Source organism: Pongo abelii, chromosome 18, assembly GCF_028885655.2.
Source record: "Pongo abelii isolate AG06213 chromosome 18, NHGRI_mPonAbe1-v2.0_pri, whole genome shotgun sequence".
NCBI lineage: Eukaryota > Metazoa > Chordata > Mammalia > Primates > Hominidae > Pongo > Pongo abelii.
The window spans coordinates 21,750,729-21,778,556 of NC_072003.2; the positions used below are offsets into that span (position 1 = coordinate 21,750,729).

At 45.0% G+C, this 27,828-nt stretch overlaps 1 protein-coding gene across 1 annotated transcript; it reads left to right on the plus strand.

Annotated features, from left to right (window-relative positions):
* Nucleotides 1-547: 547 nt before the first annotated feature.
* CLEC19A (C-type lectin domain containing 19A) lies at nucleotides 548-25,850 on the plus strand. Its single transcript, XM_003778573.4, has 5 exons — nucleotides 548-851; nucleotides 13,611-13,776; nucleotides 18,989-19,082; nucleotides 22,443-22,575; nucleotides 23,902-25,850. Exons 1-5 carry the CDS (start codon nucleotides 764-766, stop codon nucleotides 23,979-23,981), a joined length of 561 nt encoding a protein of 186 aa, XP_003778621.1. The 5' UTR covers nucleotides 548-763; the 3' UTR covers nucleotides 23,982-25,850.
* Nucleotides 25,851-27,828: the final 1,978 nt, after the last annotated feature.

Genomic DNA, 27,828 nt, shown 5'->3' on the forward strand with positions numbered 1-27,828 from the left:
CTCAGCGGTGGATGCTGTCAGGATCAGACCCATGGGGTGGAGACCTTGGTGAACTGAAGCTCAAAGAGCCTGGCTGAAGGAGACGCTCTTTCTCAGCTCCACGCAATTGTTGCCCTGTAGAAATGAGGGCTATGTTTTGTTAGATCTTCCGATTTTCCAGTAGAAGGCAGAAATCCGGACTTATACCTAACATCTCTTGGTTTTATACCTCAACAAATTTTTTAGAATTTAAAACACTGCAGACCAAACAAATAACATCCATGGCCCAGGAGACCTCTGCACTCAATGCTGACTTACAATATTTTTACCTTCCAGTACATATTTACTCTGAGGGAGGTGAGATGCTTTGTCTCCTGTGACAGGCTGGAATGTGAGTTTCGTTACCATCCCATTTTACAGAGGAGGAAACTGAGTCTCAGAGAAGTGCACACCCAAGGCCACGGCGTGACTCAGAGACAAGACTGAGAGCTAAACTTTGTCTTGGTTCAGAGGCAAGACTGGGAGCTAAAATGTCTCTTGGTTCTTTGAGGGGGGGCTGGCCTAGGGCTGCTTTGCTTTCAGCTGTCATTCTGAGCTGTCTCCAGCAGTGTGAAGAGGAGGGAGGAGAAAAGGAAGAAAAGAGGAGGGGACTGGAGTCCATCCAGTCTGTCCCAGCTCCTGCCAGGCTCCATCTGACCCTAGGAGAGCAATCCTGGACTCAAGCTCCAGCCAAAGAGCCTCTCTCCTCCACTCAGGCTGGGAGGTTGCTTTCTAGGAGCTCAGGATGCAAAGGTGGACACTGTGGGCTGCAGCCTTCCTGACCCTCCACTCTGCACAGGCCTTTCCACAAACAGACATCAATATCAGCCCAGGTAAGTGCAGGGACCAGGGCTGGGAGCAGCTGGAGAGGAGTACACTCTCAGGAACTTATTCTATCGGTGAGGCCCGGCAGCTTCTGTTGGGGGGTTGGGGTGCCCTGACCCGAGTCTCCTGCCAGCTTTCCCCCTACCAGCTTTGTCATGGGCACTCTTCTAGGCCCAGACACAAAAAGTCCTGGGTTTGAATCCCAGTTTTGCAGTTTTACAAGCTGTGTGACATAGAGGAAGTTTCTCAATCTCTCTGAGCCTCAGCTTCTTCTAGAAAGTTGGGTCACAATGGCATTCTCTTTGGGCTACTGTGCAAGGCAGATAAGATAACATGGGGAAAGTGCTTTGCACAGTGTCTGGCACTACAGGAAGGTCTGAACATGGTAGTTTTGTGAGGGATTTGGCATCTGGGCCCCAATCCCACCTTGGCTGTGACAGCCTTCCCAGGGAGCTTTCAGAGCCGCTGCTGTGCCACCAGAGGTTAGGTGTGTAGGGAGGGACACTTGTCCCTCTAATGGCCTCCCTGGAGGCCTAGCCCAGCAACACCCAGCCTTGTGGGACATCCCCAGGGATGAGAACCTGTCAGCCTTGGGCATGTGGCCTCCCAGTGTCCCATATGGAGGATGAGGGTCTTCAGATGAGCTCAATTTCTTCCACTTTGCAATAGGAAGGCTGGGTTACTGATACTGGGGGACCCTCATCTGGATGAGAAGAGTTCTGAATCCTATAATTTGGTGGCCAAAAGTCTTGACTGTCACCTCTACCAGGTTCTTTTCAGGCTTGTTTATGTTCATATATGGATTTACTTATCATAGCAGTGGCAGAGATATCATTTTTAAACCCCCATTCAAGTAAAACTAATAATGAAATACCTAGATGGAGATTCTCATAAGGCCAAATTATTGGGTTGTGATAGTGTTAGGGTGAATTTAAACAGTGGGTTGATAGGGTTTTCAGATAAAATACCAGTAAATGAATATTAATAAATTATTTTTTAGTGTAAGCATGCCCCAAATATTACATGGGACATATTTATACTAAAAATTATCTGTTTGTTTACCTGAAATCAAATTTAACCAGGTATCCTTCTGCTTTTTCTTTCTTTCTTTTTTTTTTTTTTTTTAAATCTAGCATCCCTAATGGTAACAATAAGGGATAGTCTTAGCTCATTTGGGCAAGGGGTTTCAGTTCTGTCCTAAACTCTCTGAGTATATTCATCAGCTCAGGTTGCCAGAGCAAAATATCACAGACTGGGGAGCTTAAGCAACAAACATTTATTTCTCACAGTTCTGGAGGCTGGGAAGTTCAAGATCAGGATGCCAGCAGATTTTATTCCTGGTGAGGACTCTCTTCCTGGCTTGCAGATGGCCACCTTCTCACTGTATCCTCACATGGCAGAGTAAGAGAAAGCTCTGGTCTCTTCCTCTTATAAGGGCACTAATCCCATCATGAGGATGGGATCCCATCTAAATCTAATCACTTCCCAAAGGTCCCACCTCCCAATACCATCACATTGGGAGTTAGAGCTTTAACATATGAATTGGGGGCAGGGAAGAGGAAAGGCACAAACATTCCATTCATAACAGTGACCTGCATCCTTACTGTCGGACCTCAGTTTCCTCACCAGTACAATAGGCAAGTAGGAAAGAAGTTGAACAAAATATCCTTGCAGACTGCACCTTGTATATCCCAAGATCTTGCCTTTCTGCCAGCAAAAGTGGGAAGGGGCCAAAACTGAGTTTGAAAGTGGGAGTAACTAAGGGTGTTTTCTGTCCTTCACTAGCTTGTGCCCATGGGACCTCTCTGAGACTCAAGTTTCCTCACCTCTCTGAGCCCCAAGTGGGGATAACAAGGGTCCCTATCAAGGGTTTTAGAGATCCTCAATGAGCTCATGCGGGTGAAGTGCTTAGCACATAGTAAGCATTTGAAAAATGAGTTATTACCATTACTATGTTTGTCACTGTGGTTGTTGACGTTATGCCTGAATTGGCCAGGAGACAGTTTTCTGTTCTGACAAAAGTCTTCAACATTGAAAGCAACTTCTGAACATCAGTCCCCAAGCCTCATGCCTACTCTGTAGATAAGGGAACTGAGATTGTGTCAATCTCAGCTACCTGGGAGAGCTCAGAGTTTGGAATTGGCAGGATGGGTCTTAGAAATCCACTCATCCCAACCTTTCCATATTACGGCTATGGAAACTGAGGCTACAGAGGCCAATTGAGCCAACCATAGTCATCACTGTCCAAGTGGCAGTTCTACTGCTTCCCAGGCTCCCAGCGCTACGGAAAGCCCAGTTTCAGCCTATGCAGATAGATTCTCTAGAGGAAAGTGATTTCAACACAGAGGGAATGTGTATGAGTTTATGGTGCATGTGGGCAGGAGCATGCATGTTGGCATGTTGCAGGGAGGATTTAGGGGTCTCTGGGCCCCGGCAGATCATGAGAATACATGCACCTCCAAGGTCCTCCTTATTGAGAATGGGCTTGGTTTTTCATCTTCTTCTGTGTACCCCCAGCCTTTAGGTACAATGCATAACAGGGCACAGGTAATGGGTCATTCATCCCACTACTCCAGACCTTTCATCACCCACCCCCTGCATATGCAAATATAGGCAAATAGCACAACTCGGCCATCCCCTATGTTTTGGAGGGAAAAAAAAAAAAACTTTTTAGACACCTCTTAGAGACTTGGGAGGATTTAGACAGACTAAATCCTTTTCCCAAAACCTTTTCTCTGAACCTGCCTTTGATCTCATTGTTTAAGTGGATTAATGAGTGTAAAGTCCTCAGAACAGTGTCTGGCACCCAGTAAGAGCTACGTAAACATTTATTATTCGTCTTCAACCATCAAAAAGTTTCCTTTCCCTGACTCCTGAGCCCAAGAACTCTCTGTAGCAAAGGAAATTTATAGCAGTGTTTTGAAGCTCAGGATCTGCTTCTGCAGGGCTTCGGAAGCATAGAAGGGGAATGAGTCAAGTTATGTAGCCTCTTCCTCACCCATCCAAGAGCCTGGCATTGCACTCTCAGCTCTGGGAAGGTTCTGTGACCCAGACTGTTTCTACTGTAATAATATCTAATACTTACTAGAATCTCTACCTCTGAGCTGGAACTGGCTTTTCTGTGAAGTAGGCACTATGATCATGCCCATTGTACAGATGAGAAAACTGAGGCACAAAGAGATGAGTTTCCCACTAGGACCATCTGACTCCAGAGTCCAGGCTCTGAAGTTGGAGCGTAGAGACATAGGCGACAGTGTTCCTACCTCCTAGAGCAGCCCGGATCCTAAAGTGTCCCTTGGACATTCTATCCAGTTCCCACTCCTCCTCTATGGTCACGGAGCAAGCACTTTGTACATACTTCCAGAATACTTAGTATGTGATGACTCTGCCATGTGCATGTTCTTCCTTCCAGAGTGAGAGCAACCTAAGGACACAGACCTCAAGCCAAATAGGTACCCAGGAAACATCGACTTATTTGCTTAATTAATTGTTACATTTGGTGCTTAATAGATTTATTTCACAAATGAGAAAACTAAGACCAGAAAGAAGATATCTTTTAGAGGCGCTAGTCTGTCCAGGAGTTTCTGAATCTGTCAGACTCAAGTCTCAATAGAGTCTCAATCATTGCTCCGCCACTTTTGAGCCAAGACAGTAAGTGACTTACCCTTTCTGAGCCTTAGTCTCTTCATCTGTAAAATGGGGATGATACCGATACTCCCTCCTAGGCTGATCTCAAGGAGTCACATACTAAACACCCAACGAATGGCTGCTATTATTAGCAATGTAAGAAATTGTCTAATGCTTTTTTCTCTGTTTCATGTGGCCTCAAGAGTGGCTCACAGAAGGGGCAGCAAAGCTTAGACAGGAGAGACCTGGGGCTACCAGTTCCACTTCCCAGAGCCAGGGCTCACTGTGAAGGAGGCAGTGGAACCCGTAGGACAGCAGGAGGGCAGTGAGGGTGACCGAGTCCTCAGAATGCAGCAGCCACCTTCCTGGAGTCTGTGAGACACTTTCTTCCATCCCCCTGGGAGTGTCTGGGGCCTAGTATGGGGACCGGGTGGACAAATGTGGCCCCTGAACCTCTCCACCGCCCCTCCTGGCTGGGTCCCAAGACTGATCTGGGCAGGAGGCAGCAGGGTAGCGCATTCGTGGGTGGCTGAATTGGGGCCAGGGGAGCCAGCAGCCAGATTGAGTAGGAAGGTGACAATTTATTCCTTTAAAAAGAGTGGGGGTTGGGGGGGAGCCCTGAGTTCCACTGATGTGTTTTCTTTTCCTAACAAGCTCAGAACTCCCAAAGGCATTGACCCCCCACCCCAGCTGTGGGACCCTGGGGGCCTCTGGTGCTGCTAATTGAAGGAAAAGACCATGTGGTTTGGCCTCCTGGTTTCCAGAGCAACAGCCCCTTTGTGCATCCCCTCCCCTCTGCCTCTCTCCCTCCACTTCCCCTCCCCCACCACCAGTCTCATCTCTTCCCTCCTCTCCTTCTCAAGTTCCCAGCCGTGCTAAACCATTTCTAATTCTCCAACGTTCCATTCTCTCTCACACCTCCAGACCTCTGCACACACTGTGCCCTCCCACCGGAACACGCTTTCTCTAACTCTTGTTCATCCTCCGGGTCTCAGTTGAGACAGCACCTCCTCTAAGAAGCCTCCCAGATCTCCAGGTCTGGGTTATGTTCCACTTTTAGGTGTTCCTGTGGCAACACCCTCTTTTCCCCCATCCAGGAAGGGAACTCATGATGCCTTGTCATAATCACCTGTGGGATCCTTGAAGATGGGGACAGGGCAGCCACCAATTCAACTAGGGAGAGAAAGGGGCAAACAGCCAGTTTCTAAAATAATTGAGGGGGCTGCTCCCTGAAGTTTTTGCTGGCATGTTACACATCCACAAATTACATGTTAATGGCATCTTTATTTTTGCACTTGTTTTTCTTTTTCTTTCTTTTTTTTAGAGACAAGGTCTTGCTCTGTTGCCCAGGCTGGAGTACAATGGTATGGTCATAGCTTGCTGCAGCCTGGAACTCCTGGGCTCAGTGATGCTCCCTCTTCAGTCTCTTGAGTAGCTGGGACTACAGGCATGTGCCACCACATATGGCTAATTTAAAAAAAAGTGTTTTTGTAAAGGTGGAGTCTTGCTATACTGCCCAGGCTGGTCTCAAACTCCTGGCCTCAAATGATCCTCCTGCCTTTGCCTCCCAAAGTGCTGGGATTACAGGCATGAGCCACTGCACCTGGCCTGTGCTTATTTTTCTTAGTTTGGTCTTCATAGACCGTAAGGCTCATGAAGTCAGAAGGCACATCTGTGTAGTATACCACACAGTATCTTCAGCTTGTAACCTACTGCCTGAGACCAACTAGGTGCTCAAATAGTACTTGTTGAATGGATAAAGGAATTAATGAAGGACCAGACCATCAAGATTGGAGCAAAAGGAAATGGGCTTAAATGCAGTAGGACTCTCTAGGTTTGGGGGTAGACAGCTGGCTTCAAATCCTAGCTGGGAGCTGTGCGATCTTGGGCAAGTTGGCCAACCTTTCTGTGCTTTGGTTTCTTCATCTGTGAAGTGGGGGTGATAGTGGCACCTACCTAGTAGGATGTGTGAAGATTGAGTGCATTTTTCTGTATCAAGCATTTAACACAATGCCTGGCACACAGTGAATGCTGAGTCAGAGTTGGCACTGGTTGTTGTGTTGCCATGGTTACCTGACTGTCAAGCTATAAAGCTAAAGAAATCCCTTCACAAGAGACAGATTAGCAGAGGCTGGCTTGGGGTCAGGCTGATGAAAGGCCTTCTATTCCCAATTCCTTAAACCCAAGAGGTAAAGGAGGAGGGGGAAATGCCATGCAGGCTGGAGTTAATGATCATCTCGGTGCAAGCCAGCACTCTTTTCCACCTCCCAGGCCCTCCCAATTAAAGGCCTTTGCCTGCCCTGTTGGAAAGGGGAGTAATTGAGCAGTGACCTGTCACGGCCCCATTTTCTGGTATGTTTCACCCCTGGCATCCATAACCACCATTTACTCAGTGGAGAAAACCTAAAGGACCAGAATGGGGAGGCGGGGTGTAAATGGCTCAAGGAACTTGTTTTCCACTCTGGGAGGAGCAGACAGGGTTGGAGGCAGGGGTTCTTTTTGAAATATCCACAGTCTTTAAGACCAAGGACCCTTTTCCCCTTCTCACTCCACTCAGTTCCTTTCATTTAATTAATTATTAATTCCTCTTTGCCAGGCTCTGTTCAGTGAGAGAATGAATGAATGAATGAATGAGTAATTCTACAGGCTCCATCTTTCAGTCTGGCACACTGTAGACCAGGGCTTCCCAGATTTTCACATGCACAAGAATCACCTGGGGCTCTTGTGAAAATACAGACTCTGATTTGGAAGGCCTGGGGTGGGGCCTGGGAGTCTGAAGGTCCCAGGGGATGCTGAGGTTGGCCTTCGTAGCAATCATTGTCCTAAACAATATGCAAAACCAGGATCTGGCAACCTCTGCTTTCAGGACTTGGTTAAAAATCTCCAGGAATGCCATCGCAGTGTCAAGACTCCTGGTTTCAAAGGCATGAGTTATGCACATAGCCTTCTCACCATTTTCCCAAGAGGCTGCCCTCAAGAAGTGGTGTTTGATTCCCTACATGTATTTATGCATTCAAGCCTAGTCATTGTGCACCTACTACGTGCCAAGGCACCAGAGGAAGAGGAATCATCACAACAGATGCTGATGGGGATAGAGGAAGAATGTGTGAATGTTGAGGTGCAAGGGGCTCTAAAAGCATTCATCAGAGGCTCCTGCCTCATCTTCCCTGAATAAGTCACTGTGCAGCAGAGACTCAAAGGAGAAACAGAATTGGCTGAAGTCAGGTCAAGGGAATCGTCTGCAAAGGTCTGAACATGTCTTTGAGAAATGGCAAAAGTGTGGGCAAACCTGGAGCACAGAGTAAGGAGGGGCTGAATGACAGAATAAGCTAGGGGCAAGCAGTTCCCAAAGGCAAAGGGAACACCTACAGGGTTTCAGGGAAGTGAGGTCAGGCTGTTCCAAGGAGGAAGGATGCCTCTGGACCTGGGAGGTGAGACAAAGCAGGAAGAACAGCTAAAAGGTGTTGAGAAGGTCTTCATGGAAAAGGTCAAAAAGAATGCGGAAGGGGAAGAAAGAACGAACTGAATTAGAGATGTGTTTAGGAGATGGAATAGACATGACTTGAAAATTGGTTGTAAAGAGGGGAAAAAAGAGATTATTTTTGGCAAATTATCCAACAATGCTAAGAAATTCTGAGCAATTCCAGCCAATTCTTGTCAATTTTGTCTGATCCCAGCCAATCCTAGATAGAGTAGTTTATGTCAAATAAAACATGCAGGTAGAGTCAACGTAACAGACATCCCAAGTTGGATCTGAGCACAAAAAAGGAAAACACTGAGTAACGTCTGGAGTTTAGGTAATCATGTTGTAGCCATGTTCCTTTCTTAGCTTTTTAATATGTTAACATCAGGGGAAACTGGGTGAAAGGTATACAGGAACTCTCTCCACACACTATCTTTGGTACTTTTTAATTTTTTTTTTTTTTTTTTTTTTTTTTGAGACAGGGTCTTGCTCTGTCACCCAGGCTGGAGTGCAGTGGTGCAATCCCGGCTCACTGAAGTCTTGACCTCTTGGTTTCAAGCGATCCTCCCACCTCAGCCTCCCAAGTAGCTGGGACTACAAGTACATGCCACCACATCTGGCTAATTTTTGGTAAGAGACAGGGTCTCACTATGTTGCCCAGGCTGGTCTCAAACTTCTGGGCTCAAGCGATCTTCCCATCTTGGCCTCCCAAAGTGTTGAGATTACAGGTGTGAGCCACTGCGACCAGCCTAATTTTTAATTTTTATGGGCTATAGTAGGTGTATATATTTATGGGGTACATGAGATATTTTGATACAGGCATACAGCGTGTAATAATCACATCAAGGTAAATGAGGTGTCCATCACCTCAGGCATTTATCATTTCTTTGCGTTACAAACACTCCAATTATATTCTTTTAGTTTTTGTTAAATGTATAATAAAGTATTGTTGACTGTAGTCACCCTGTTGTGGTATCAAATACTAGATCTTATTCATTCTATCTAACCATATTTTTGTACCCATTAACCACCCGCACTTTTCCCCTGCCTTCCCCACTAACTACCCTTCCTGGCTTCTGGTAACCATCATTGTACTCTCTGACAACTTTTCTGTAAGTCTAAATTTATTCCAAAATAAAAAATTTATTTAAAAAAAAAAAAAGAGGTAGGAGAGAAAGAGAGCGGAGACGTCCAGATTACACAATATGGTGAATTTGAGACTACAAGCTCTTCCCACTACCGCCGTGAAGAAAGGTCACATGAACATCTGCAAACATCCTGCTAAAATTAGACTGGACTTCTAAGGAAGTGAGGGGGGTGCCCAGGGGCCAGAAACCAAGATAGAGATAGAGAGCAAAGCAAGCATATTGCTCCAGAGCCCTAAGTAGGGCATCAGCCTCCGTAATGCTTGGACTGGGGTTTTAACACCCACACGGGGTAGGAGGTGAAGTCAGAGCTATCTGAAGCAGGGAATTGAAACTCGAACCCTTTCTTCATGCAGAAACTCATGAAGAGTTTCATCTTCAGTGGAAGGGAAAACAGGGGAAAAAAATCCTCCTACAGTCGGAGAGAGATGACAAAGAAGTTTACCTCATTCTAAACTCAGGGGAGAAAGTGCTAGACTTCCCTTCTGCAGACTTCTTTAGTGAGGTCCATGTCGTTAAATTTAAACACAATGTTAAAGCAATGTCTTCAATGCTTTTAAGCCATGGGCTAGGATTAGTAATACATTTTAACTCTAAAATTAGAGAAATAGCCCACACTATACTTCTCATTAGTTGCGGGGGCTGTGTCTTAATTTTTGTTAAAGAAAATAGGAACAGGCTAAGAAATGTGAATGTTTGCTGTGATGTTTTGTGTTGCTGTGCTGTGGGGTTATTTTACATTTTTGGAGTCCTGCCTTCCATCTGGGGCAGGGTTTCTCAGTCCTGGCACTACTGACATTTCCGGTTGGATCATTCTTTGTTGTGGGGAGTTGTTCAATATAGGTAGGATGTTTAGCAGCATTACTGGCCTCTACCCATTAGATGCCATTAGCACCACCACTTCCAGTGGTGATAACCAAAAATGTCTCCAGACATTGTCCAATGTCTTCTGGCAAGCGGCAGGGATAAAATTCCCCCTCACTGCTTGAGAGTGACCAACCAATTTCAGTTTGCTGGGAACTGTAGGAGTGCCCAGGATGTGGGACTCTCAGGGTTTTGTTGTTGTTGTTGTTGTTGTGTTGAGTCAGGGTCTTGTTCTATCGTCCAGGCTGGATGGAGTGCAGTGGCATGATCATGGCTCATTGCAATTTTGACCTTCCATACTCAATTGATCTTCCCACCTCAGAGTAGCTAGGACTACAGGCACACTCCACCACTCTCAGCTAATTTTTGTATTTTTTATAGAGACGGGGTTTTACCATGTTGCCCAGTCTAGTCTCGAACTCCTGGACTCAAGCAGTCCACCCACCTCAGCCTCCCAATGTATTGGTATTACAGGCGTGAGCCACCACACCCAGCCAGGACTCTTGATTTTAAAACTGGGATGGTCCTGGTCACACTGGGATGGCTTGGTCACCCTACTTTCATCTCTAATATGAGTATGTAGGGTGCCAAGTAATTTTAGGACAGGTGGGAGTGAGAAAAGTGGCTTATCACCAGCAAAAACTGAGTCATCCCAGTCACTCCTGGACAAACTTAGCCAAGTTCTCACGGATGAGTGTCCTTGGTTACTGAGTGGAAAGAAGGTAGAAATGATTTGCTGGTAGAAATGATTTGCTGCTTCTCATCCATGCTAAGGGAGAAACTGCTGAAAAAGTGTCCCCAGGCAGCGATTCAGTGGAGCCTTTTTGTGTTGTAGGCAGTGCTCAAAAGTCCCTGCAAAGAGCTCAGCAACACCCAGCGTTACAAAGGGTCCATCAACTCTCTTGGCCATTGGCGCTTTAACGCATCAAGATGATGTCTCCTAGACCAATGCTCTCCATCAAGAAAGGAGGAACCTGAGTCCCAGAAAAGGGTGGGGACAGGCCAAGGTGCTGTGCCCACTTACCTCCCCCAGCAGAGCTCCTTCCTTTTGCCATATAGAAGAGGATTAAGAAAGCAAATTCTGCACCAACAGGCTCCAGTCTGGATACTGGCATACATTGAAAGAGAGTTGGCCAGGATTGACCAGGGTGGGTAGGGAGGTACCCCTGGTCAGCACAGCTGCTGGGGTCAGGGAGAGGCTGTTCTGGTCAAAGGGGAAAGCCCAGTGGTACTGACCAGCCCTGAGAAGCATGGCCTGGAACCTGCCTGCCTAGCACAGCTATCTTGATAAAAGCAACTGTCCCTTTCTTTCCCCAGAGAAATGCACAGAGGCACACACACACTTTTGATTTTACATTTGATTTTGGGAAATTCACTGGATCCCTGCAGCCCATCAGTTTTGGTTATAAAACCCTGAGCTAATCATTAATAACCGTACATTACACAATCCATATATCCCAAGTACTTGGTGACTTTATTTGGCCCAAACAGTTGATCCAGTAACTCCACGAAGTAGGTGCTGTAAAGACCATGAACTATTCTTAGACCCGCTAATTTCCCATCATGAAGCATCATGCCAACTTTATGAGCAAAAACTTGGGAGTTGGGAAGCCTAGGTTCAAATCCTTACTATGCCACTTACCTACAGGATGATCTTGGGCGAGTTACTCAACCTGCCTTAGCCTCAGTTTCCCTGTATTTGCTTGGCATACAGGGAAACTATAACAAATGCTCAATGAATGCTGTTCACTACTTTATTACTCCATGAGCTCAGCCAACCACTATAGTGGCTTGAAGGCAAAGATTCCACTAAAGGGTGACCTTCATCCACCCTTGAGTGGATGGCTACAAAAGGGACCCCAGTGATCATCTAGTTTGAAGGTCAAGATGGGAAAGAATGAGCCAGCGTCTCACAGCAGGTCAGATACAGAGCTGGGGGTAGGACCCAGGCTTCTCAACCCCAGTCTAACAGATTCCACCCCTGCCCACTGGCTGTCTTCATGGATAATCCATCCAACCTAGTATGAGAAAGGTTCTCAGCCTGCCTGTCTCCTCTTGCCAGTCATCCTGAGTCGTGGTTTCCAAAAAAAGTATCTCTTAAGAAGCTTTCAGAGGGGCTGAGACTTGAGAGAACTTTACTGTCTCAAACATGGGGTTTTTAAAAATTTGTTTCTTTTTAGAGTTAAGAACAAATCCTGAACTCCAGGAGTTCGATGGGCAAAGATATAAATAGTCTTGGCTATAGCTTGGCTATAAACGTGTGGGAAAATGTGCAGTCTTGCCAGATAGTCCAGCATTGCAAATTGAAAAAGATACCCTTTTTTTGCTTATAAAATTTGCAGACTGCCATGAAAGTGATAACACTGAGCTCCGGCAAGGGCAAAGTGAGATGGGCACTCTGAGACATTACCGTGGGAGGATAAATTGCTTTCAGGAGACAATTTAGCAAATTGTATTAAAGCCTTAAAAATCTCTTCTCAGAAAATCAGCAGAAATGCCAAAAAAGCTTTATGCACAAAGCTGCTCATCTCAGAATTATTTGTAATAGTTTAAAAAATAGAGAAGCTATCTAATTATCTAAAAATAAGAGAATGATTAAATAAACTCTAGGAGAGCCACTCAGTAGAGGATTCAAGAGCTATTTAAAACAATGTTTACAAAAATGTATAATGACATGGGGGAAATGCTTATACTCTTTAATTTTTAAAAATCAGAATATCGACTGGTATGTAGAGTACCATATAATCACATTACATTAAAACATCACTGCATACAAATGTGACATGAGAAAAAAATGTATCAAAGCATTCACATTTTCCAGGTGTTCTATGATGTGCACATATTATTTTTATAATTTAGTAAAACGTAGGTATGTATATGTTTTTTGGACCTCAAGCATAGAATTGCATACATCATAATGGGACATATTTTACTTTCATTCTTAAAAGTATGTACAGGCGGCCGGGTGCGGTGGCTCACGCCTGTAATCCTAACATTTTGGGAGGCTGAGGCGGGCAGATCACTTGAGGTTGAGAGTTCGAGACTAGCCTGACCAACATGGAGAAACCCCGTCTCTACTGAAAATACAAAATTAGCCGGGCACATGCCTGTAATCCCAGCTACTCGGCAGGCTGAGGCAGGAGAATCGCTTGAACCCAGGAGGCGGAGGTTGCGATGAGCCGAGATCACACCATTGCACTCCAGCCTGGGCAACATGAGCAAAAACTCAATCTCAAAAAAAAAAAAAAAAAAAAATGTATGTACAGGCAGGGCTCGGTGGCTCATGCCTGCAATCCCAGCACTTTGGGAGGCTGAAGCGGGAGGATCACTTGAGCCCTGGAGTTCAAGACCAGCCTGGTCAACATAGTAAGACCTCATCTCTACAAAAACAAAACAAAACAAAAATTAAAAAATTAGGCAAGCATGGTGGTGCGCACCTGTGGTCCCAGCTACTCAGGAGGCTGAGGTGGGAGTATGACTTGAGCTGAGAGTTGGAGGCTGCAATGAGCTATGATCAAACCACTGCACTTCAGCCTGGGCAATAGAACGAGACCCTGTCTCTTAAAAAAAATTAAAAGATTATAAAGAAAAGAAAATAGGTACTAAGCTATGGAAACAATGTCAGCACTGCCAACCTTCCTCCCAGTCTGTTTCCTTTCTGCCCCCAGCCCTGCCAGAGCCGCCCCTGCCTTCCCTGTGCCCCCTGTTCTGGATGGAGTTCAAAGGCCACTGCTATCGATTCTTCCCTCTCAATAAGACCTGGGCCGAGGCTGACCTCTACTGCTCTGAGTTCTCTGTGGGCAGGAAGTCCGCCAAGCTGGCCTCCATCCACAGGTAAGTGGGATCCCCAGTCCCCCATAGTTCAACTAAGCACCCCCTTGGGAAATGGGGTGGAGAATGGTATTTCCAACTGGCATTTCTCTTTGGTAATTGAAACTATTTGAAAAAAATGGAGATGGAGTCTTACTATGTTGCCCAGGCCACTCTTGAACTCCTGAGCTCAAGTGATTCTCCCTCTTACACTCCCAAAGTACTGGGATTATAGGCATAAGCCGAGTGCCTGGCCAATTGAAGCTACTTTTTATCCAACCTAATTTCTCATTGAAACCATCCTTGGCTATAGAAGGCAAAGCATTCAGCAGGGGTAGCAAATAGCATGCCGGAAGATCTACCTTTATAAGTGCCAGTCTTGTGCTGTCCTCTGTTTTGTATCCTGTGATACAACTGATATACTACATATATAAAGAATATGATGTAAGGAATATGAGAAATCATAACTGACACTTATTTGCTACATGTTTCATGTACATCATGACATTAAAACTCCCTCAAACCATATTACATAGGTATCTTCATTTTACAGATTAGGCAGTTGAGGCTCTGAAAAGGTAAGTAACTTGCTCAACATGACACCGCTCTTAAGTGGGAGAAACCAGTTTTGAACGCGTGGATTCAGATTCCATAGCCCACCCTCCAAGACCTCCTTCCACATTCCTCTGTCTCCGAAGCCCCAGCCACAATGACCATCTCAGAGTTCTCCAGTTTGGTCCAGCTCTTTTACTTCTCCATACTCTTGGGCATTATATTCCCCCTGCTGGGAATTCCATCCCTATCTTCTCCTCCAGGTAAATACCTCCTCAATCTTCAAGACAGCTCTGACAACATCTCTTCACTGAGGTCACTTCTGACTCCCTAATTACACTCATTACCCAGCTCTCCTGGCACACTCCCTTTATCACAGCTTCGCTACCTTTTTTGCATCTGACTTCCCTGCTGATTTGTGAGTGTTCTCAGGCCAGGTGTGATGTGTTCCATTGGCACCCAAGCTACAAATCACAATCTTATCTCTGTTCTTCAAGAATCTCAGAAACTACTTTAGAAAGGGGGTTGGTTTTTTATGTGTAGAGCCGCTGACTTTTGTTAAGAATAAGGAAAGGGGGCCAGGTGTGTTGGCTCACGCCTGTAATCCCAACACTTTGGGAGGCCTAGGCGGGCAGATCACCTGAGGTCAGGAGTTCGAGACCAGTCTGGCTAACATGGCGAAACCCCGTCTCTACTAAAAATACAAAAATTAGCCAGGCACAGTGGAGGGCACCTGTAATCCCAGCTGCTCGGGAGGCTAGGGTAGGAGAATCGCTTGAACCCAGGAGGCAGAGGTTGCAGTGAGCCAAGATCGCACCACTATACTCCAGCCTGGGCGACAGAGTGAGACTCTGTCTCAAAAAAATAAATGAATAAATAAATAAAAAAAAAAAAAAAAAAGGGGTCAGGTACAGTGTCTCATGCCTGTAATCCCAACCCTTTGGGAGGCTAAGATGGGAAGATTGCTTGAGTCCAGAAGTTCAAGACCTGCACAGGCAACACAGCAAGACCCCATTGCTACAAAAAACAAAAAATTAGCCTGACATGGTGAGCACACCTGTAGTCCCAGCTACTCGGTAGGCGAAGGTGGGAGGATCACTTGAGCCTGAGAGGTTGAGGCTGCAGTCAGACATGTTCAGGCCACTGCACTCCAGTCTAGGTGACAGAGCGAGATCCTATCTCAAAAAAAAAAAAAAAAAAAAAAAAGAGAAGGAGTACTTTATCTTAGTTTCCAAATGCATCGTGAATCCACTCATCTCTTCCTCTAACAGATGTATTGAACAACCAGTGTATTTTCAGTGGGGCTGAGGGATATACTGAGACAGTCAGGGTCCAGCCAGGAAAACAAGAACCACTACAGGTGTCTAAAACAGATAATATAGGCAAGTGATGGAAGCTCAGAACTGAAAAGGGAGTAGTAAGGCAAACTAGAGATACATAGGAGCAGAAAGCCAATTCCATGCCTGAGCTGGAGGACAGGCCAGTCCTATGGGAGTTGGAGCCATGGAGGATAGGCAGCCCCTGCCAGAGACTCCCAAGCAGAGGGGGAAAGAAATACTCTGGTTTCTCCCTCCTACCCATCCGCCAAAGACTCATAAGTGCCTCCCATTAACTGAAAGCCAGCTAACATGGAGCTCTACGAAAGGCATTCTTCAGGGATCAAATCTGCTATGAGAGCACAGCACAGTACAGGATTGGCACTTGTAAAGACAGAAGACATCAGTTCTCAAAGAATCCCTAGCCTGTAGAGGAAAATGAGATATATTCAATAAAAAGCGAATGCAAAAGTGATTCCAAATCAAGGCTTTTCTCTAGACAGCCCTCATTGTACTTGCAACCTCAATTGCATCAGAAGGACCTTGAACATGGAGAACCAAACTAACCAGCCAGCCCCTGGGGGAACAGGAACTTTGGGCTACAGGTGGTCAAGGATTGGATAGAAGATAGTCATGGAAGCTTTCCTGGAAGTACTGGTCCTGGATCAGGATCTTGAAAGATTGGGAAATGTAGGGAATGAGGGCAGCAGATGTTCAAAATGAAGAAAACTGTGGGGGACAGTATCAGCATTGATTAAGGGCATTTGAGTCAGGCAGTTCTAGACTCTAGTCCCAGCTCCATCACTTCCTACCTGCACGATCTTGACCAAATCAATTAAACTCTAAGCCAAAGAATTCTCAACTTGGAAATAGCAATAATCACACTGATCTTTATTTATTTATTTATTTATTTATTTAGACAGAGTCTTGCCCTGTTGCCAGGCTGGAGTGCAGTGGCGCGATCTCAGCTCACTGCAACCTCTGCCTCCTGGGTTCAAGTGATTCCCCTGCCTCAGCCTCCTGAGTAGCTGGGACTACAAGCGCATGACACCATGCCCAGCTATTTCTTTTTTTTTTGGTATTTTTAGCAGAGACGGAGTTTCACCATATTGGCCAGGAAGGTCTCGATCTCTTGACCTCATGATCTGCCTGCCTCGGCCTCCTAAAATGCTGGGATTACAGGTATGAGCCACCGTGCCTGGCCTCATACTGATCTTTTAAACTTGTGAGGCATTAAAGGTGATCATGCCTCTAAAGTTCTTATACAGCACTTGGATAACTCCATGCCCAGCAGTAGGAGTTATTATTATTATTAGGTATAATAAACTATAATTCTGCCTCGAGGATGCCAGTTTTTTTTTAATATTCCATATCAGTTCATCTTTCTGAGAGTGAGCAAGGCTTGTCTCACTCTTCCACTTTCCTTCCTCTCTTTCCTTTCCTCCAAGAGTGTATGTTAAGTAACTCTTTGCATGTGACTGGCTGGAGCACTGTGTTAAGACAAATTCTGAGTGCCAGAATTCTAAGTGCTTCTAATCTGGAATTGATTGGCAATCAATTCCACTTCACTAACACAAAACTAAGGAGAGTAAATATGAGTGCTTGGATTTACTACTAATGCCTCAAGAAAAAAGAAATCTTCTAATGGTGGGTATTTTAGATAAGGTGGGAGCCTTCAGAGAGCAGTCATTTGGAAGAAGCTGATGGGAGCAGATACACCTTGTTGCAACATAAAGGGTACCTCAACATAGCCCTGTTTTGAAGTGAATTATTGAAGCTGATGGGAGCAGATACATGTTGTTGCAACACAAAAGGTACATCAACATGGCTGTGTTTTGAAGTGAAGTATTAGGCCTATGGCTGATTATTATCATTCTGTATTGATTTCTTTGACATACTAAAGTTCACCTTTTAGTGCCGTGTGGAAGCCAATAGTGGGAATCATTTTTTTCAGTGGGATCTGTCATCTGGGCCTGTGAATGATTTGAGTGAAGTGTGCTCACATTTGCTGTCACATCTCTTGCCCATTCTTCTAACCTCTACAAACAACTTGTTTCAGGCTCGTTGATATGGGCCCTGGATGAGCAGTTGTCTTGGCTTTCCTTCAGCATCTTCAATGCAGCAGCTCCAAGTTTTGTGTCCCGACATGGCTACAACCTAAGGAGAAAGGGCAGTGCTAGAAACTCGGGTCTTCTCCACATAGCTCCCTCCTTTCATCATGGAGAAAAATATTTCCAAGATGTCCCCACAAACATTGCCTTAAATCTAACCGGCATGCTTGGTCATATGGCCAATGTTAGCTGCAAAGGGAGATAGGAAAACAAAATTTGGCTTTTCTGGGTCATAATGAAGGCAATGGGGTAAGGGATTAGGAATGGCTATGGGATAGACAACCAGTAGTATTTGCCCCAGTGCCTGGTTGTTGTGAGAATGAAATGAGTTCATGCACGTAAGACACTCAGCACAGTACCTGGAATGAAGTCAATGCTCAAGAAACATTTGAATGATAGGATGAAAATAATTGTGTTCATTTCTCTACCTCTCTGTTTATCAGTCTATCTATTCATCTATCCATCCATGTATCCATTCATCCTCCCATTCAACCACCTATCCACCTACCCATTCATCCATTTGTCTGTCTATCTATCCACTCATCCATCCATTCATTCATCAATCTATCCATCCATCTCTACTTCTTTGTTGTTTTTTGCAGTGGACTGTCACCAGGGTCCCCCACTGATTCCTTTTGTTGGGTGAATTATTTGATAAGCTCTTTGAAATAGAGGATAAGAATCCCCCCAAAAGACACCCATGACTTCTAAGGATGATGGGCTGTTAACTGAGGGGCTTTGTTTTGCTAAGTGGGAAATGCAAGTTGAAGCCTAGAGCTGAGTTTCCCAGGAAAACAGAGATTTTGGAGATGGTATGTGAAAAAAGACTAGGAGCGAAGGGGATATATTATAAATGGGCAGTGTAAGGAGGGCCTCTGAGAGAGAACAGGAATGACTAGTGGAAATTTTCATTTATTTATGTGATGTGTGCAATGCAATGTAAACTCCTTTTGTTTTCTCTTCATCATATCTTCAATATAATCCACCTCATTTGCTAGTGTTTTTGAGATGGATTTAAATTTTTAGGGATGAGTAGCAGTACTGAGTCCTTCTTTGAACTGGCATAGTTCAAATCCAGAGATGCCCATGTAGGACCGGCCACATATGGGTGACTTAATGAAAAATGGAGGCCGGATTGGATCATATCCTCTATTTACTTTGGTCCAGGAAGGTAAATATGGATTGCTTTCAATTTTTGACTCCATCCTATGAAAAGAGGCCATGAGGAATCAGCTACTATGTTTCTTAAATTCGCAGCTGGGAGGAGAATGTCTTTGTATATGACCTCGTGAACAGCTGTGTTCCCGGCATCCCAGCTGACGTCTGGACAGGCCTTCATGATCACAGACAGGTGAGAAAGCAATGGCCGTTGGGCCCCCTTGGAAGCTCCAACCAGGATTCTATTTTGATTTAATAAGCTTTTCACATCAGTGCAAGGTCACGGCTATGCACACAGGATATAGAGAGAAATCAGACACCAAGATGTCACAGTTAGAGAATGACCAATTTGTGAAAGACATTTAATGATGTCCTACTAAATGATGGGAACAGATAGCATGGTCAGAGAAAACCTGTTTGGCTTGGATTCTCTTAAAAAAAAAAAAAAAAGACACTAGGCTGGGTGCGGTGGCTCATGCCTGTAATCCCAGCACTTTGGGAGGCCGAGGCTGGTGGATCACGAGGTCAGGAGTTTGAGACCAGCCTGGCCAGCATGGTGAAACCCTGTCTCTACTAAAAATACAAAAATTAGCTGGGCACTGTGGTGGGCTCCTGTAATCCTAGCTACTCAGGAGGCTGAGGCAGAAGAATTGCTTAAACCCAGGAGGCAGAGGTTGCAGTGAGTGGAGATCATGCCACTGCACTCCAGCCTGGGTGACAGAGCAAGACTAACTTGAAAAAAAAAAAAAAGACACTAAAACATGATTAGATGTGCAAGAGATGTTGGAGGGGAAATATTTGTGAACGAAAAAGAGGAAGGAGGCATAAGTAGGCAGGGAAGGACTCCAGACAACACCATGGGTCTAAGACATGTGAAAGAAGATCAGAGAGGAAGGACTGGGTAGGGAGAGCCTCAGATCGCAGCACAGTGCTGAGAAAGTCTTGGCTAGGCCAATGGGGAGTCCCCGAGGAAAGATGCCCAAGACTGGAATCTTGCACTGGACAGGAAAGCACCAGCACCATTACCCCTGACATGCTGAGTCACTGGCTGGGAACAGCCTGGAGGAAGCATTGTCTCACTGTGAATGCAATGGCAGCTCCAAAGAGGCAGAGGCATGTTCTTATCACAGACAAGGCAGTGAATCCAAGGTGGCAGGAGACCTGGGGCTGTCCATCAACTCTGCTTTCTGCTGGTCCTCCTGAAGGCAATCTGGGTAATGTACTTCTGTGGTTGCCACAGCCCTCATTCGTAAGAGATATATAAGTTAGTGTCTAATGGGTAAATAGGAGTTAGCCAGAGGTAGTATATTCCAGGTAGAGGGAACAGCACGGTTCAACATCCTAAGGAAGAGGAGGTCGTGGCACATTCAAGGAAGTTAATTAAGGAAGACCATTGTGATTAGAGCGCAGAGTGGGGTAGGGGTGGGTGTATAATAAGGCTGAAGAGGGTAGCTTGGACCAGATCTCTGCAATGTCACAGCAAACTCCACCTGCAGATATTTGTCCTCAAATTTTTCTTGGGCAAACCACATACTGAGTCTCTATTTTGCATGTATGCTTCTTGCCTTGCTCAGGGCACTATAGGGAATAAGGTTCCAGTGCCAGCTCCTTTTCTGCCACTTACTGGCTGGTAGGTGACTTTATGCGAATTTAAAAAACCTCTCTGAGCCTCAGTTTTTGTGTCCGTAAAATGGGGATGAAAATAACAGTGCCTTGTGAAAAGAAAAATAAGTGAGCTAATGTATGTAAAGAGCTTAGCGTGGTGCTTAGCATACTATAAGAACTCATTAAGGATGATGAAAATTGCTCTTAAAGTAGCAGAAGTAACAGTGTAGTCAGACCTGTGTTTTTTTTGTTTGTTTGTTTGTTTGTTTTTTGAGATGGAATCTCGCTCTGTCACCCAGGCTGGAGTGCAGTGGCGCAATCTTGGCTCGCTGCAACCTCCACCTCCTGGGTTCATACTATTCTCCCGCCTCAGCCTCCCAAGTAGCTGGGATTACAGGAAGCCGCCACCATGCCCGGCTAATTTTTTGTATTTTTAGTAGAGACTGGGTTTTACCGTGTTAGCCAGGATGGTCTCGATATCCTGACCTCGTGATCCACCTGCCTCAGCCTCCCAAAGTTTTGGGATTACAGGCGTGAGCCACCGCGCCCGGCCTATTTTTTTTCCCTTGAGACAGGGTCTTGCTCTGTTGCTCAGGCTGGAGAGCAGTGGCGCAATCACAGCTCACCGCAACCTTGAACTCCTGGGCTCAAGCAATCCTCCCAACCTAGGCTCCATAGTAGCTAGTACTACAGGCAGGCACCACCACACCTGGATTGTTTTTTAATTTTTGATAGAGACAGGGTCCTACTATGTTGCCCAGGATTGTCTCCAACTTCTGGCTCCAAGTGATCCTCCCACCTCAGCCTCACAAAGTGCTGGGATTATAGGTATGAGCCACCATGCCTGGTGATTTTTTAAATCAATAGACTTCAACTGGCAAGAACACATAGAGAAGTTATAATTTTAAAAACACTAAAATGTCCATTTATAATAGCAACTCTAAAATTGGATTATAACTACATTAAATCAGAGTTAAAGAAACTTGTATTGAAAGACCTAATAATAATAATAAATACAAGAAAATGCCTTTTCTTCTTCTTTTCAGAGCTGGGCACCATGTGTCAGGCATTGTACTAAGTCCTTCACATGCTTTAATTTGTTCAACCCTCACAACAACTCTCTAAAGGACATATTAACTCCACCATACAGATATGGAAACTGGGGCTCAGAGAGGTTAAGTAACTTGCCCAGGTTGCAGAGCTAGGCAGTGGGTGAACATGGGACCTCAAGTTCTAGTCTCTGTCTTGGAAGTAGCATGCTATTCCCATTGTATGACATGGGCTCCATAATTATCAGTGCTTTGGGGATACTTTTCTTAAAACTTAAATAAATGGAGAAATGGCTCCTGTTCCTGGACAAGTTGTAAAAATGTAGTTTTTTCCACAGTTAATTTGCACATTTATTGCAACACCAATCAAATTCCCAACAGGACTTTCCTTGCAATTGGACAGAGTAGTTCCACCCTAGGTAAGAAAAACACGGACTATTTAGACAAAAAGAAAACAGATGGAAAGTGACTCCCATCCACTGGCAAAGTGTAGTAGTTAGGGGTCTTGGGTACTTGATTCAGATAGACCTGGGTTTGATTCCCAGCACTAATGCTTTATTTGCTGTATGAATTTGGGTAGACCAATCTGAGTCTCGGTTTTCTTATCTGTAAAATGGGGCTGATGATGCCTGCTTTTCAGAATGGTGAGGATAAAATGAGTAAAGTGCCTGGCATGGCACATCATAAGCCCTCAACAAATGGCAGCTAGTAATAGTAGTAATAATAACAGTCAGATTGGTAGCAGTAGTATCAGATAGCAGTAGCCTCAATGAGGACATCTGTGCAGAGGTGTTAGAAATTAAGTTGCTAAGATGTCTGAGCTGGAGCTGCCTGGCTCAAATGCCTGATCTTCTTCTCCTTGGCTTGCTTCTTTGTCTCTCTGGGTGGAACCCTCTCAGGAAGGGCAGTTTGAATGGACTGACGGCTCATCCTATGACTACAGCTACTGGGATGGCAGCCAGCCAGACGATGGCGTCCACGCGGACCCAGAAGAAGAGGACTGCGTGCAGATATGGTACAGGCCTACCAGTGGTGGGTACCCCTGAGACCAAGGCTCTTGCAGGGGCGCCCGGGAGGCATCACAGGTGGGGAGGGCGGAGAAGGGCCTTGGGGGAAGAGGAGGACCTGATGGCCTGAGACTGGCAAATTGTTCAGCACCTTGGAGAGCGGTTGAGGTCACTAGGGTGTTGGGGGCATGACCATTCTCCACAATGGATATGCTTTAGACAACATTAAATGGGGTTTGGTTGACATATAAACTCCAACTTGGATGAAAAGACATTATAAATAGAAGCATGGGGGGAATAAAGACTTGTATGGAGAGTAGTCAAGGGGTGATGCTTCCATGTCAACTCACCAACACATCAAAGTGCAAGCCCCTTCCCCAGACTCATGCTCCTGAAGCAAGCCACATGTGCAGTGGCATGAGGGTGTGGGTAGTGACAAGAGTATAGACTTGAATTCAAATTCTGGCCCTGTTTCTTTCTAGTTCTGTGTCCTTGCAGAGAATTACTTATCCTCTCTGAGATTCCGTTTCTTCTTCTATAAAATGGGCTTAATAATTTGTCCTACCTACAAGACTGCTGTGAGGATTAAAGGAGGCACAGCTGATATAGCACCGTGGCAAGAGCATGGACTCGGGGGTTGACTGCCCTTGTGGGAACCCCCGCTCCACCCTTAATGTGTAGCCCAAAGAGAATGCCTTAACCTCTTGGTGCCTCAGATTCTTCGTCTTCGAAATGTGGCTAATGATACTTAACTCACAGGTTAATGTGAATAAAAAAAGAAGATAGTGTTCATAGAATAGCTGCCATGCTCAGTATTCAGTGTTAGCAATCACCGGCATCATCATGAATCATCACTTTCACACCAATCTTAAGAAATAGAAACAATATTCCCATTTTGCTGATGAGGAAAATGAGGCTCAGAGAAGTTCAGCAACTTGTTCAAGGTCACACAGCAAGCTAAGTAGTAGAGCTGGGTTTCAAACCTAGATCTACAGAACTCCAGACCCAGACACTTAATTGTTATTCCCTCTTTGCTCTTTTTTCTTTTCCTAATTAGGGGAGGGAGGTAGAGAACAGCTTTTTTTCCTGAGAGCCCTCCTGGAGCCTTGGGTAGCCAGAGTTGGGCCAAGCCTCTGGCTGAAGTTCATCCTCCCATCCAAAGTGACAAGCCAGGATCAGCTTTATGCAAGAGTAAGGCTGGACAGCAGGCTTGTCAAGTATCAGCAAGAAAGGGCTGCCAGCATAGACACAAGGCCCGTTGGAGATGGCTTTTACTTCAGAGGAGTGGTGGGGTTACTTTTATCTTGGCGAATGGATTTTCACCCAGATTCTCTGCTTCTTTCCATCACAGCTCTGAGGTCATGGAATGATAACACCTGCAGCCGGAAGTTCCCCTTTGTCTGCAAAATCCCATCTCTGACCATTCATTGATCCTGTCTTGTCCTACTGGTGTGAGCTCAACTCTAGTATCATCCTGTAGCTGTACCCAGTGTAGAATTGACATTGAATACATGTAAAACATACATAGGAGGTAAATCTCTTGGACAGAGATTTTAAACAAGCAGATCTTAATTATACAGGGTGGTCACTTGGCCAAGTGTCAGGAAAGCCAGCTCAAATTGGCTTAATTAATTTTTTAAAGTGTTTTTTTTTAAATTGACCCAAGTAACAAAAATTCAGGGGTTGTTCTGATTCAGAGTTGAATCTCACTGGCCTGGCTCAGGTCACATGCCCATCCCTGAAGCAATCACTTTGGCATATGCTAAGTGGCTAGCTCCTGCTTAGCTGCACATCTTTGGACAAAATGGGGTGGAAGTCACATCATCAGAGGGGCTGGGAGTGGGGGAAAATGGCGGGGGGGCGGTTGGTCAAAGGATACAAACTTTTGGAAATAAGATTAATAAGTTTGGGAGACTTAATGTACAGCGTGGTGACTATAGTTAATAATAATGTATTGTATTCCTGAAATTTGCTACGAGAGTAATTTTTTATTTTTTTGAGACAGGGTCTCACTCTGTTGCCCAGGCTGAAGTGCAGTGATGCAATCACAGCTCACTGCAGCCTCAACCTCCCGGGCTCAGGTGATCCTCCCACCTCCAGTCCCCAGAGTAGCTGGGACTACAGGACGTTACAGGCGTGTGCCACCACATCTGGCTAACTTTTTTATTTTTTTTTTAAATAGAGACGAGGTTTCATCATGTCATCCAAGCTGGTTTCGAACTCCTGGGCTCAAGGGATCCACCTACCTCAGCCTCCCAAAGTGCTGGGATTACAGGCGTGAGCCACTGTGCCCAGCCAAGAATACGTCTTAAATATTCCCACCACCACATGGGCTCAAAGATGAGGCTGGTTCTTCAAAGGAAAACAAAAAGATTACCAAACTCATAAATTGCTGGTGGGAGTGTAAAATAGTGAAGCCACTGTGGAAAAGTTTGGCAGTTCCTTAAAAACTTAAACATAGAATTACATCTAACCCAGCAATTCCACTCCTAGATCTAGACCTAAGAGAATTGGAAACAGGTATTTAAATATAAGTGGTCGGCCGGGTGTAGTGGCTCATGCCTGTAATCCCAGCACTTTGGGAGGCTGAGGAGAGAGGATCACTTGAGCCCAGGAGTTGAAGATCAGCCTGGGCAACATAGTAAGACCCCATCTCCATAAGAAATTTTATTTTAATTAGCCAAGCAAGGTGATGCACATCTGTAGTCCCAGCTGTTTGGGAGGCTGAAATGGGAGAATCACTTGAGCCCAGGATATCAAGGCTGCAATGAACCATGATTGTGCTTCTGCACTCCAGCCTGGGTGACAGAGCAAGACCCTGTCTCAAAAAACAAAAACAAAAAAATATGATCACAGCAGCATTATTGATAAAAACAAAAAAAAATGAAGACAACCCAAGTGTTCACCAACAGATGAATGACTAAACAAATGTGGTCTATTCATAGGGTGGAATATTATTCAAGCACAAAAAGGAGTGAAGTAACGATAGATACTACAACCTGAATGAACCTGAAAAACATTATGCTGCCAGTCACAAAAGACCACATGTTGTATGATTCCATATATATGAAATATCCAGAATAGGCAAGTCTGTAGAGATGGAAAGTGGATTAGTGGTTGCCAGGGGATATGTGGAGGGGGAATAGAAAGTGAGTGCCAATAGGTATGGGATTACTTTGTGGGGTGACAAAAATTCTCTGCAATTAGATAGTGGTAATGGCTGCACAATATTGTAAATATACAAGAAGCCACTGAACTGTACATTTTAAAATAATAGTTAAAATGATAAATTTTACATTATATGAATTTTTAATTTTTATTTTTTGGAGACAGGGTCTCACTCTGTTGCCCAGTCTAGAGTGCAGTGATGCAATCACCTATCACTGCAGCCTCGACCTCTCAAGCTCAAGTGATCCTCCTGCCTCAGCCTCCCAAGTAGCTGGGACTACAAGAGCACACCACCTCTTCAGCTAGGTTTTTTTTTTTTTTTTTTGTAGAGACAGGGTTTCCCCATGTTGCCCAAGCTGGTGTCAAACTCCTGAGCTCAAGTGATCTGCCTGCCTCAGCCTCCCAAAGTGCTAGGACTACAGGCGTGAGCCACTCTGCCTGGCCCATTACATGAATTTTACCTCAATTTTAAAAAATGTTACCAGAAGAAAGAACGCATGCCAGGCAGGGAAAAACAATAGATATTTATTAGCAGAAAGAACATTGAACAGAGAGGCAGGAGGCCTCAGTTCCATTTCCAATTCTGTGAGCCTTGTTTCTGCTTTGATATGGACTGGGGTTGGGGGGAACCTGAAAATCCGGGCCCTCCAGTACCAACAAGGAAGCACAGAGAGATTAAAATGCACACAAAAAAATCAATTGGCATTTGGTAAATTGTGCAGCTTCTCAGATTTTTGCAGGAATATTCTTCTGAAAAGGCTGTTAAAATGGGACTTTCCTATTGCTTCAGAATTGGTCCTGGGACCTACAACTGAAAGCAACAGGTACTAATTACCTCTCATTCTGAAGAGAGCAATGAACACATGGGACCATTCAACTACCCTTAGAGGTTATATAATGGTTTGCAGACCTGGCCTTACTACAATCGACCACATGAGTAGAGAAAGACAAACACTGAGATCCTTGGCCTTGTGGGGAGCATAGCGCCCACAGTGAAAAGGGTTTTTACCTTTTCTTCCTTTGAAAGTAGGAGGGGTTGCTTTCTCTCCATCTACAGTGTCAAGTGAGCAGAGCTTTAGGAAATTGCTTGTAGAGATTGGAGTGCCCATAAGAAAGATGCACTGGCTTCTCACTCCCCAGCAGAATGCTGGCTATGCTGTTAAAAATTCTGCCCTCCCCAGTACTACACTGGAGAGGAACTGGGTCAGAGACTTCTCAAGAATGCTTAATGCACCCAGACATGGTGGCTCATGCCTGTACTCCCAACACTTTGGGAGGCCAACACAGGAGGATCACTTGAACCCAGGAGTACGAGATCATTCTAAGCAACATAGTAAGACCCCACCTCTAAAAAGAAAATAAAAATTAGCCAGGTGTGATGGCATACACCTGTAGTCTGAGCTACTCTAGAGGCTGAGGTGGGAGGATTGCTTTACCCCAGGAGGCTGAGGCTACAGTGAGCTGTGATCATGCCACTGCATTCTAGCCCGGGTGACAGAGTGAGATCCTATCTCATTAAAAAAAAAAAAAAAAAGGATGCTTTACATATTTATCCCTGAGAATTTAGGAGTGTAAGGAGGAAAACTTTTTCTCTATCCTCTTATGTTCCTTTCTGGAGGCCTGTGAATCAAACTGTCAAAAGACAGATTAACAGAAGAAAAGGCATAAGAGTTGTATAGATGTTTTTACATGGAGAGGGACTTCATAGAAAAGACGCGAAAACCCAAAGAGGTGGTTAGACTTGGGGGCTTATCTACCATTTTAACAAAGGGGGATAAGTTGTGGAGAAGTGACTAGACAAAGGAAAAGAGGGTTGGCTTTCTAGAGGCAGCAAATTGTGGGAAGGTGACTAGGCAATGGATGGTAGATAAAGACTGTTTAGTCAGGTTTGTTATGTAGACTCAAGTGATCTCCAGGGTCTTTCACCTCTTCCTGGTACAGGAGAGGGGACCACCTTTACAGATGGAAATTTATGTTACATTTACAAAGGGAAATTTATGCTCTGCTTTTAGGCAAATGTGGAGTCCTAATTAGGGAAAAGGTGTCAGGCTGGTGGGACCAAGGGAAAGCAAAAAGAGAAAGCTGATTAGCTATAAGTCTGCCTTTCTTC

Bases quoted from the DNA above. Each gene is read 5' to 3' on its own strand.
- CLEC19A (XM_003778573.4), top strand. From the start codon at position 764: ATGCAAAGGTGGACACTGTGGGCTGCAGCCTTCCTGACCCTCCACTCT. The intron at 19,083-22,442 runs GTGAGAAAGCAA...GAACCCTCTCAG, and splicing joins GCCTTCATGATCACAGACAG to GAAGGGCAGTTTGAATGGAC. The intron at 22,576-23,901 runs GTGGGTACCCCT...TTTCCATCACAG, and splicing joins ATGGTACAGGCCTACCAGTG to CTCTGAGGTCATGGAATGAT.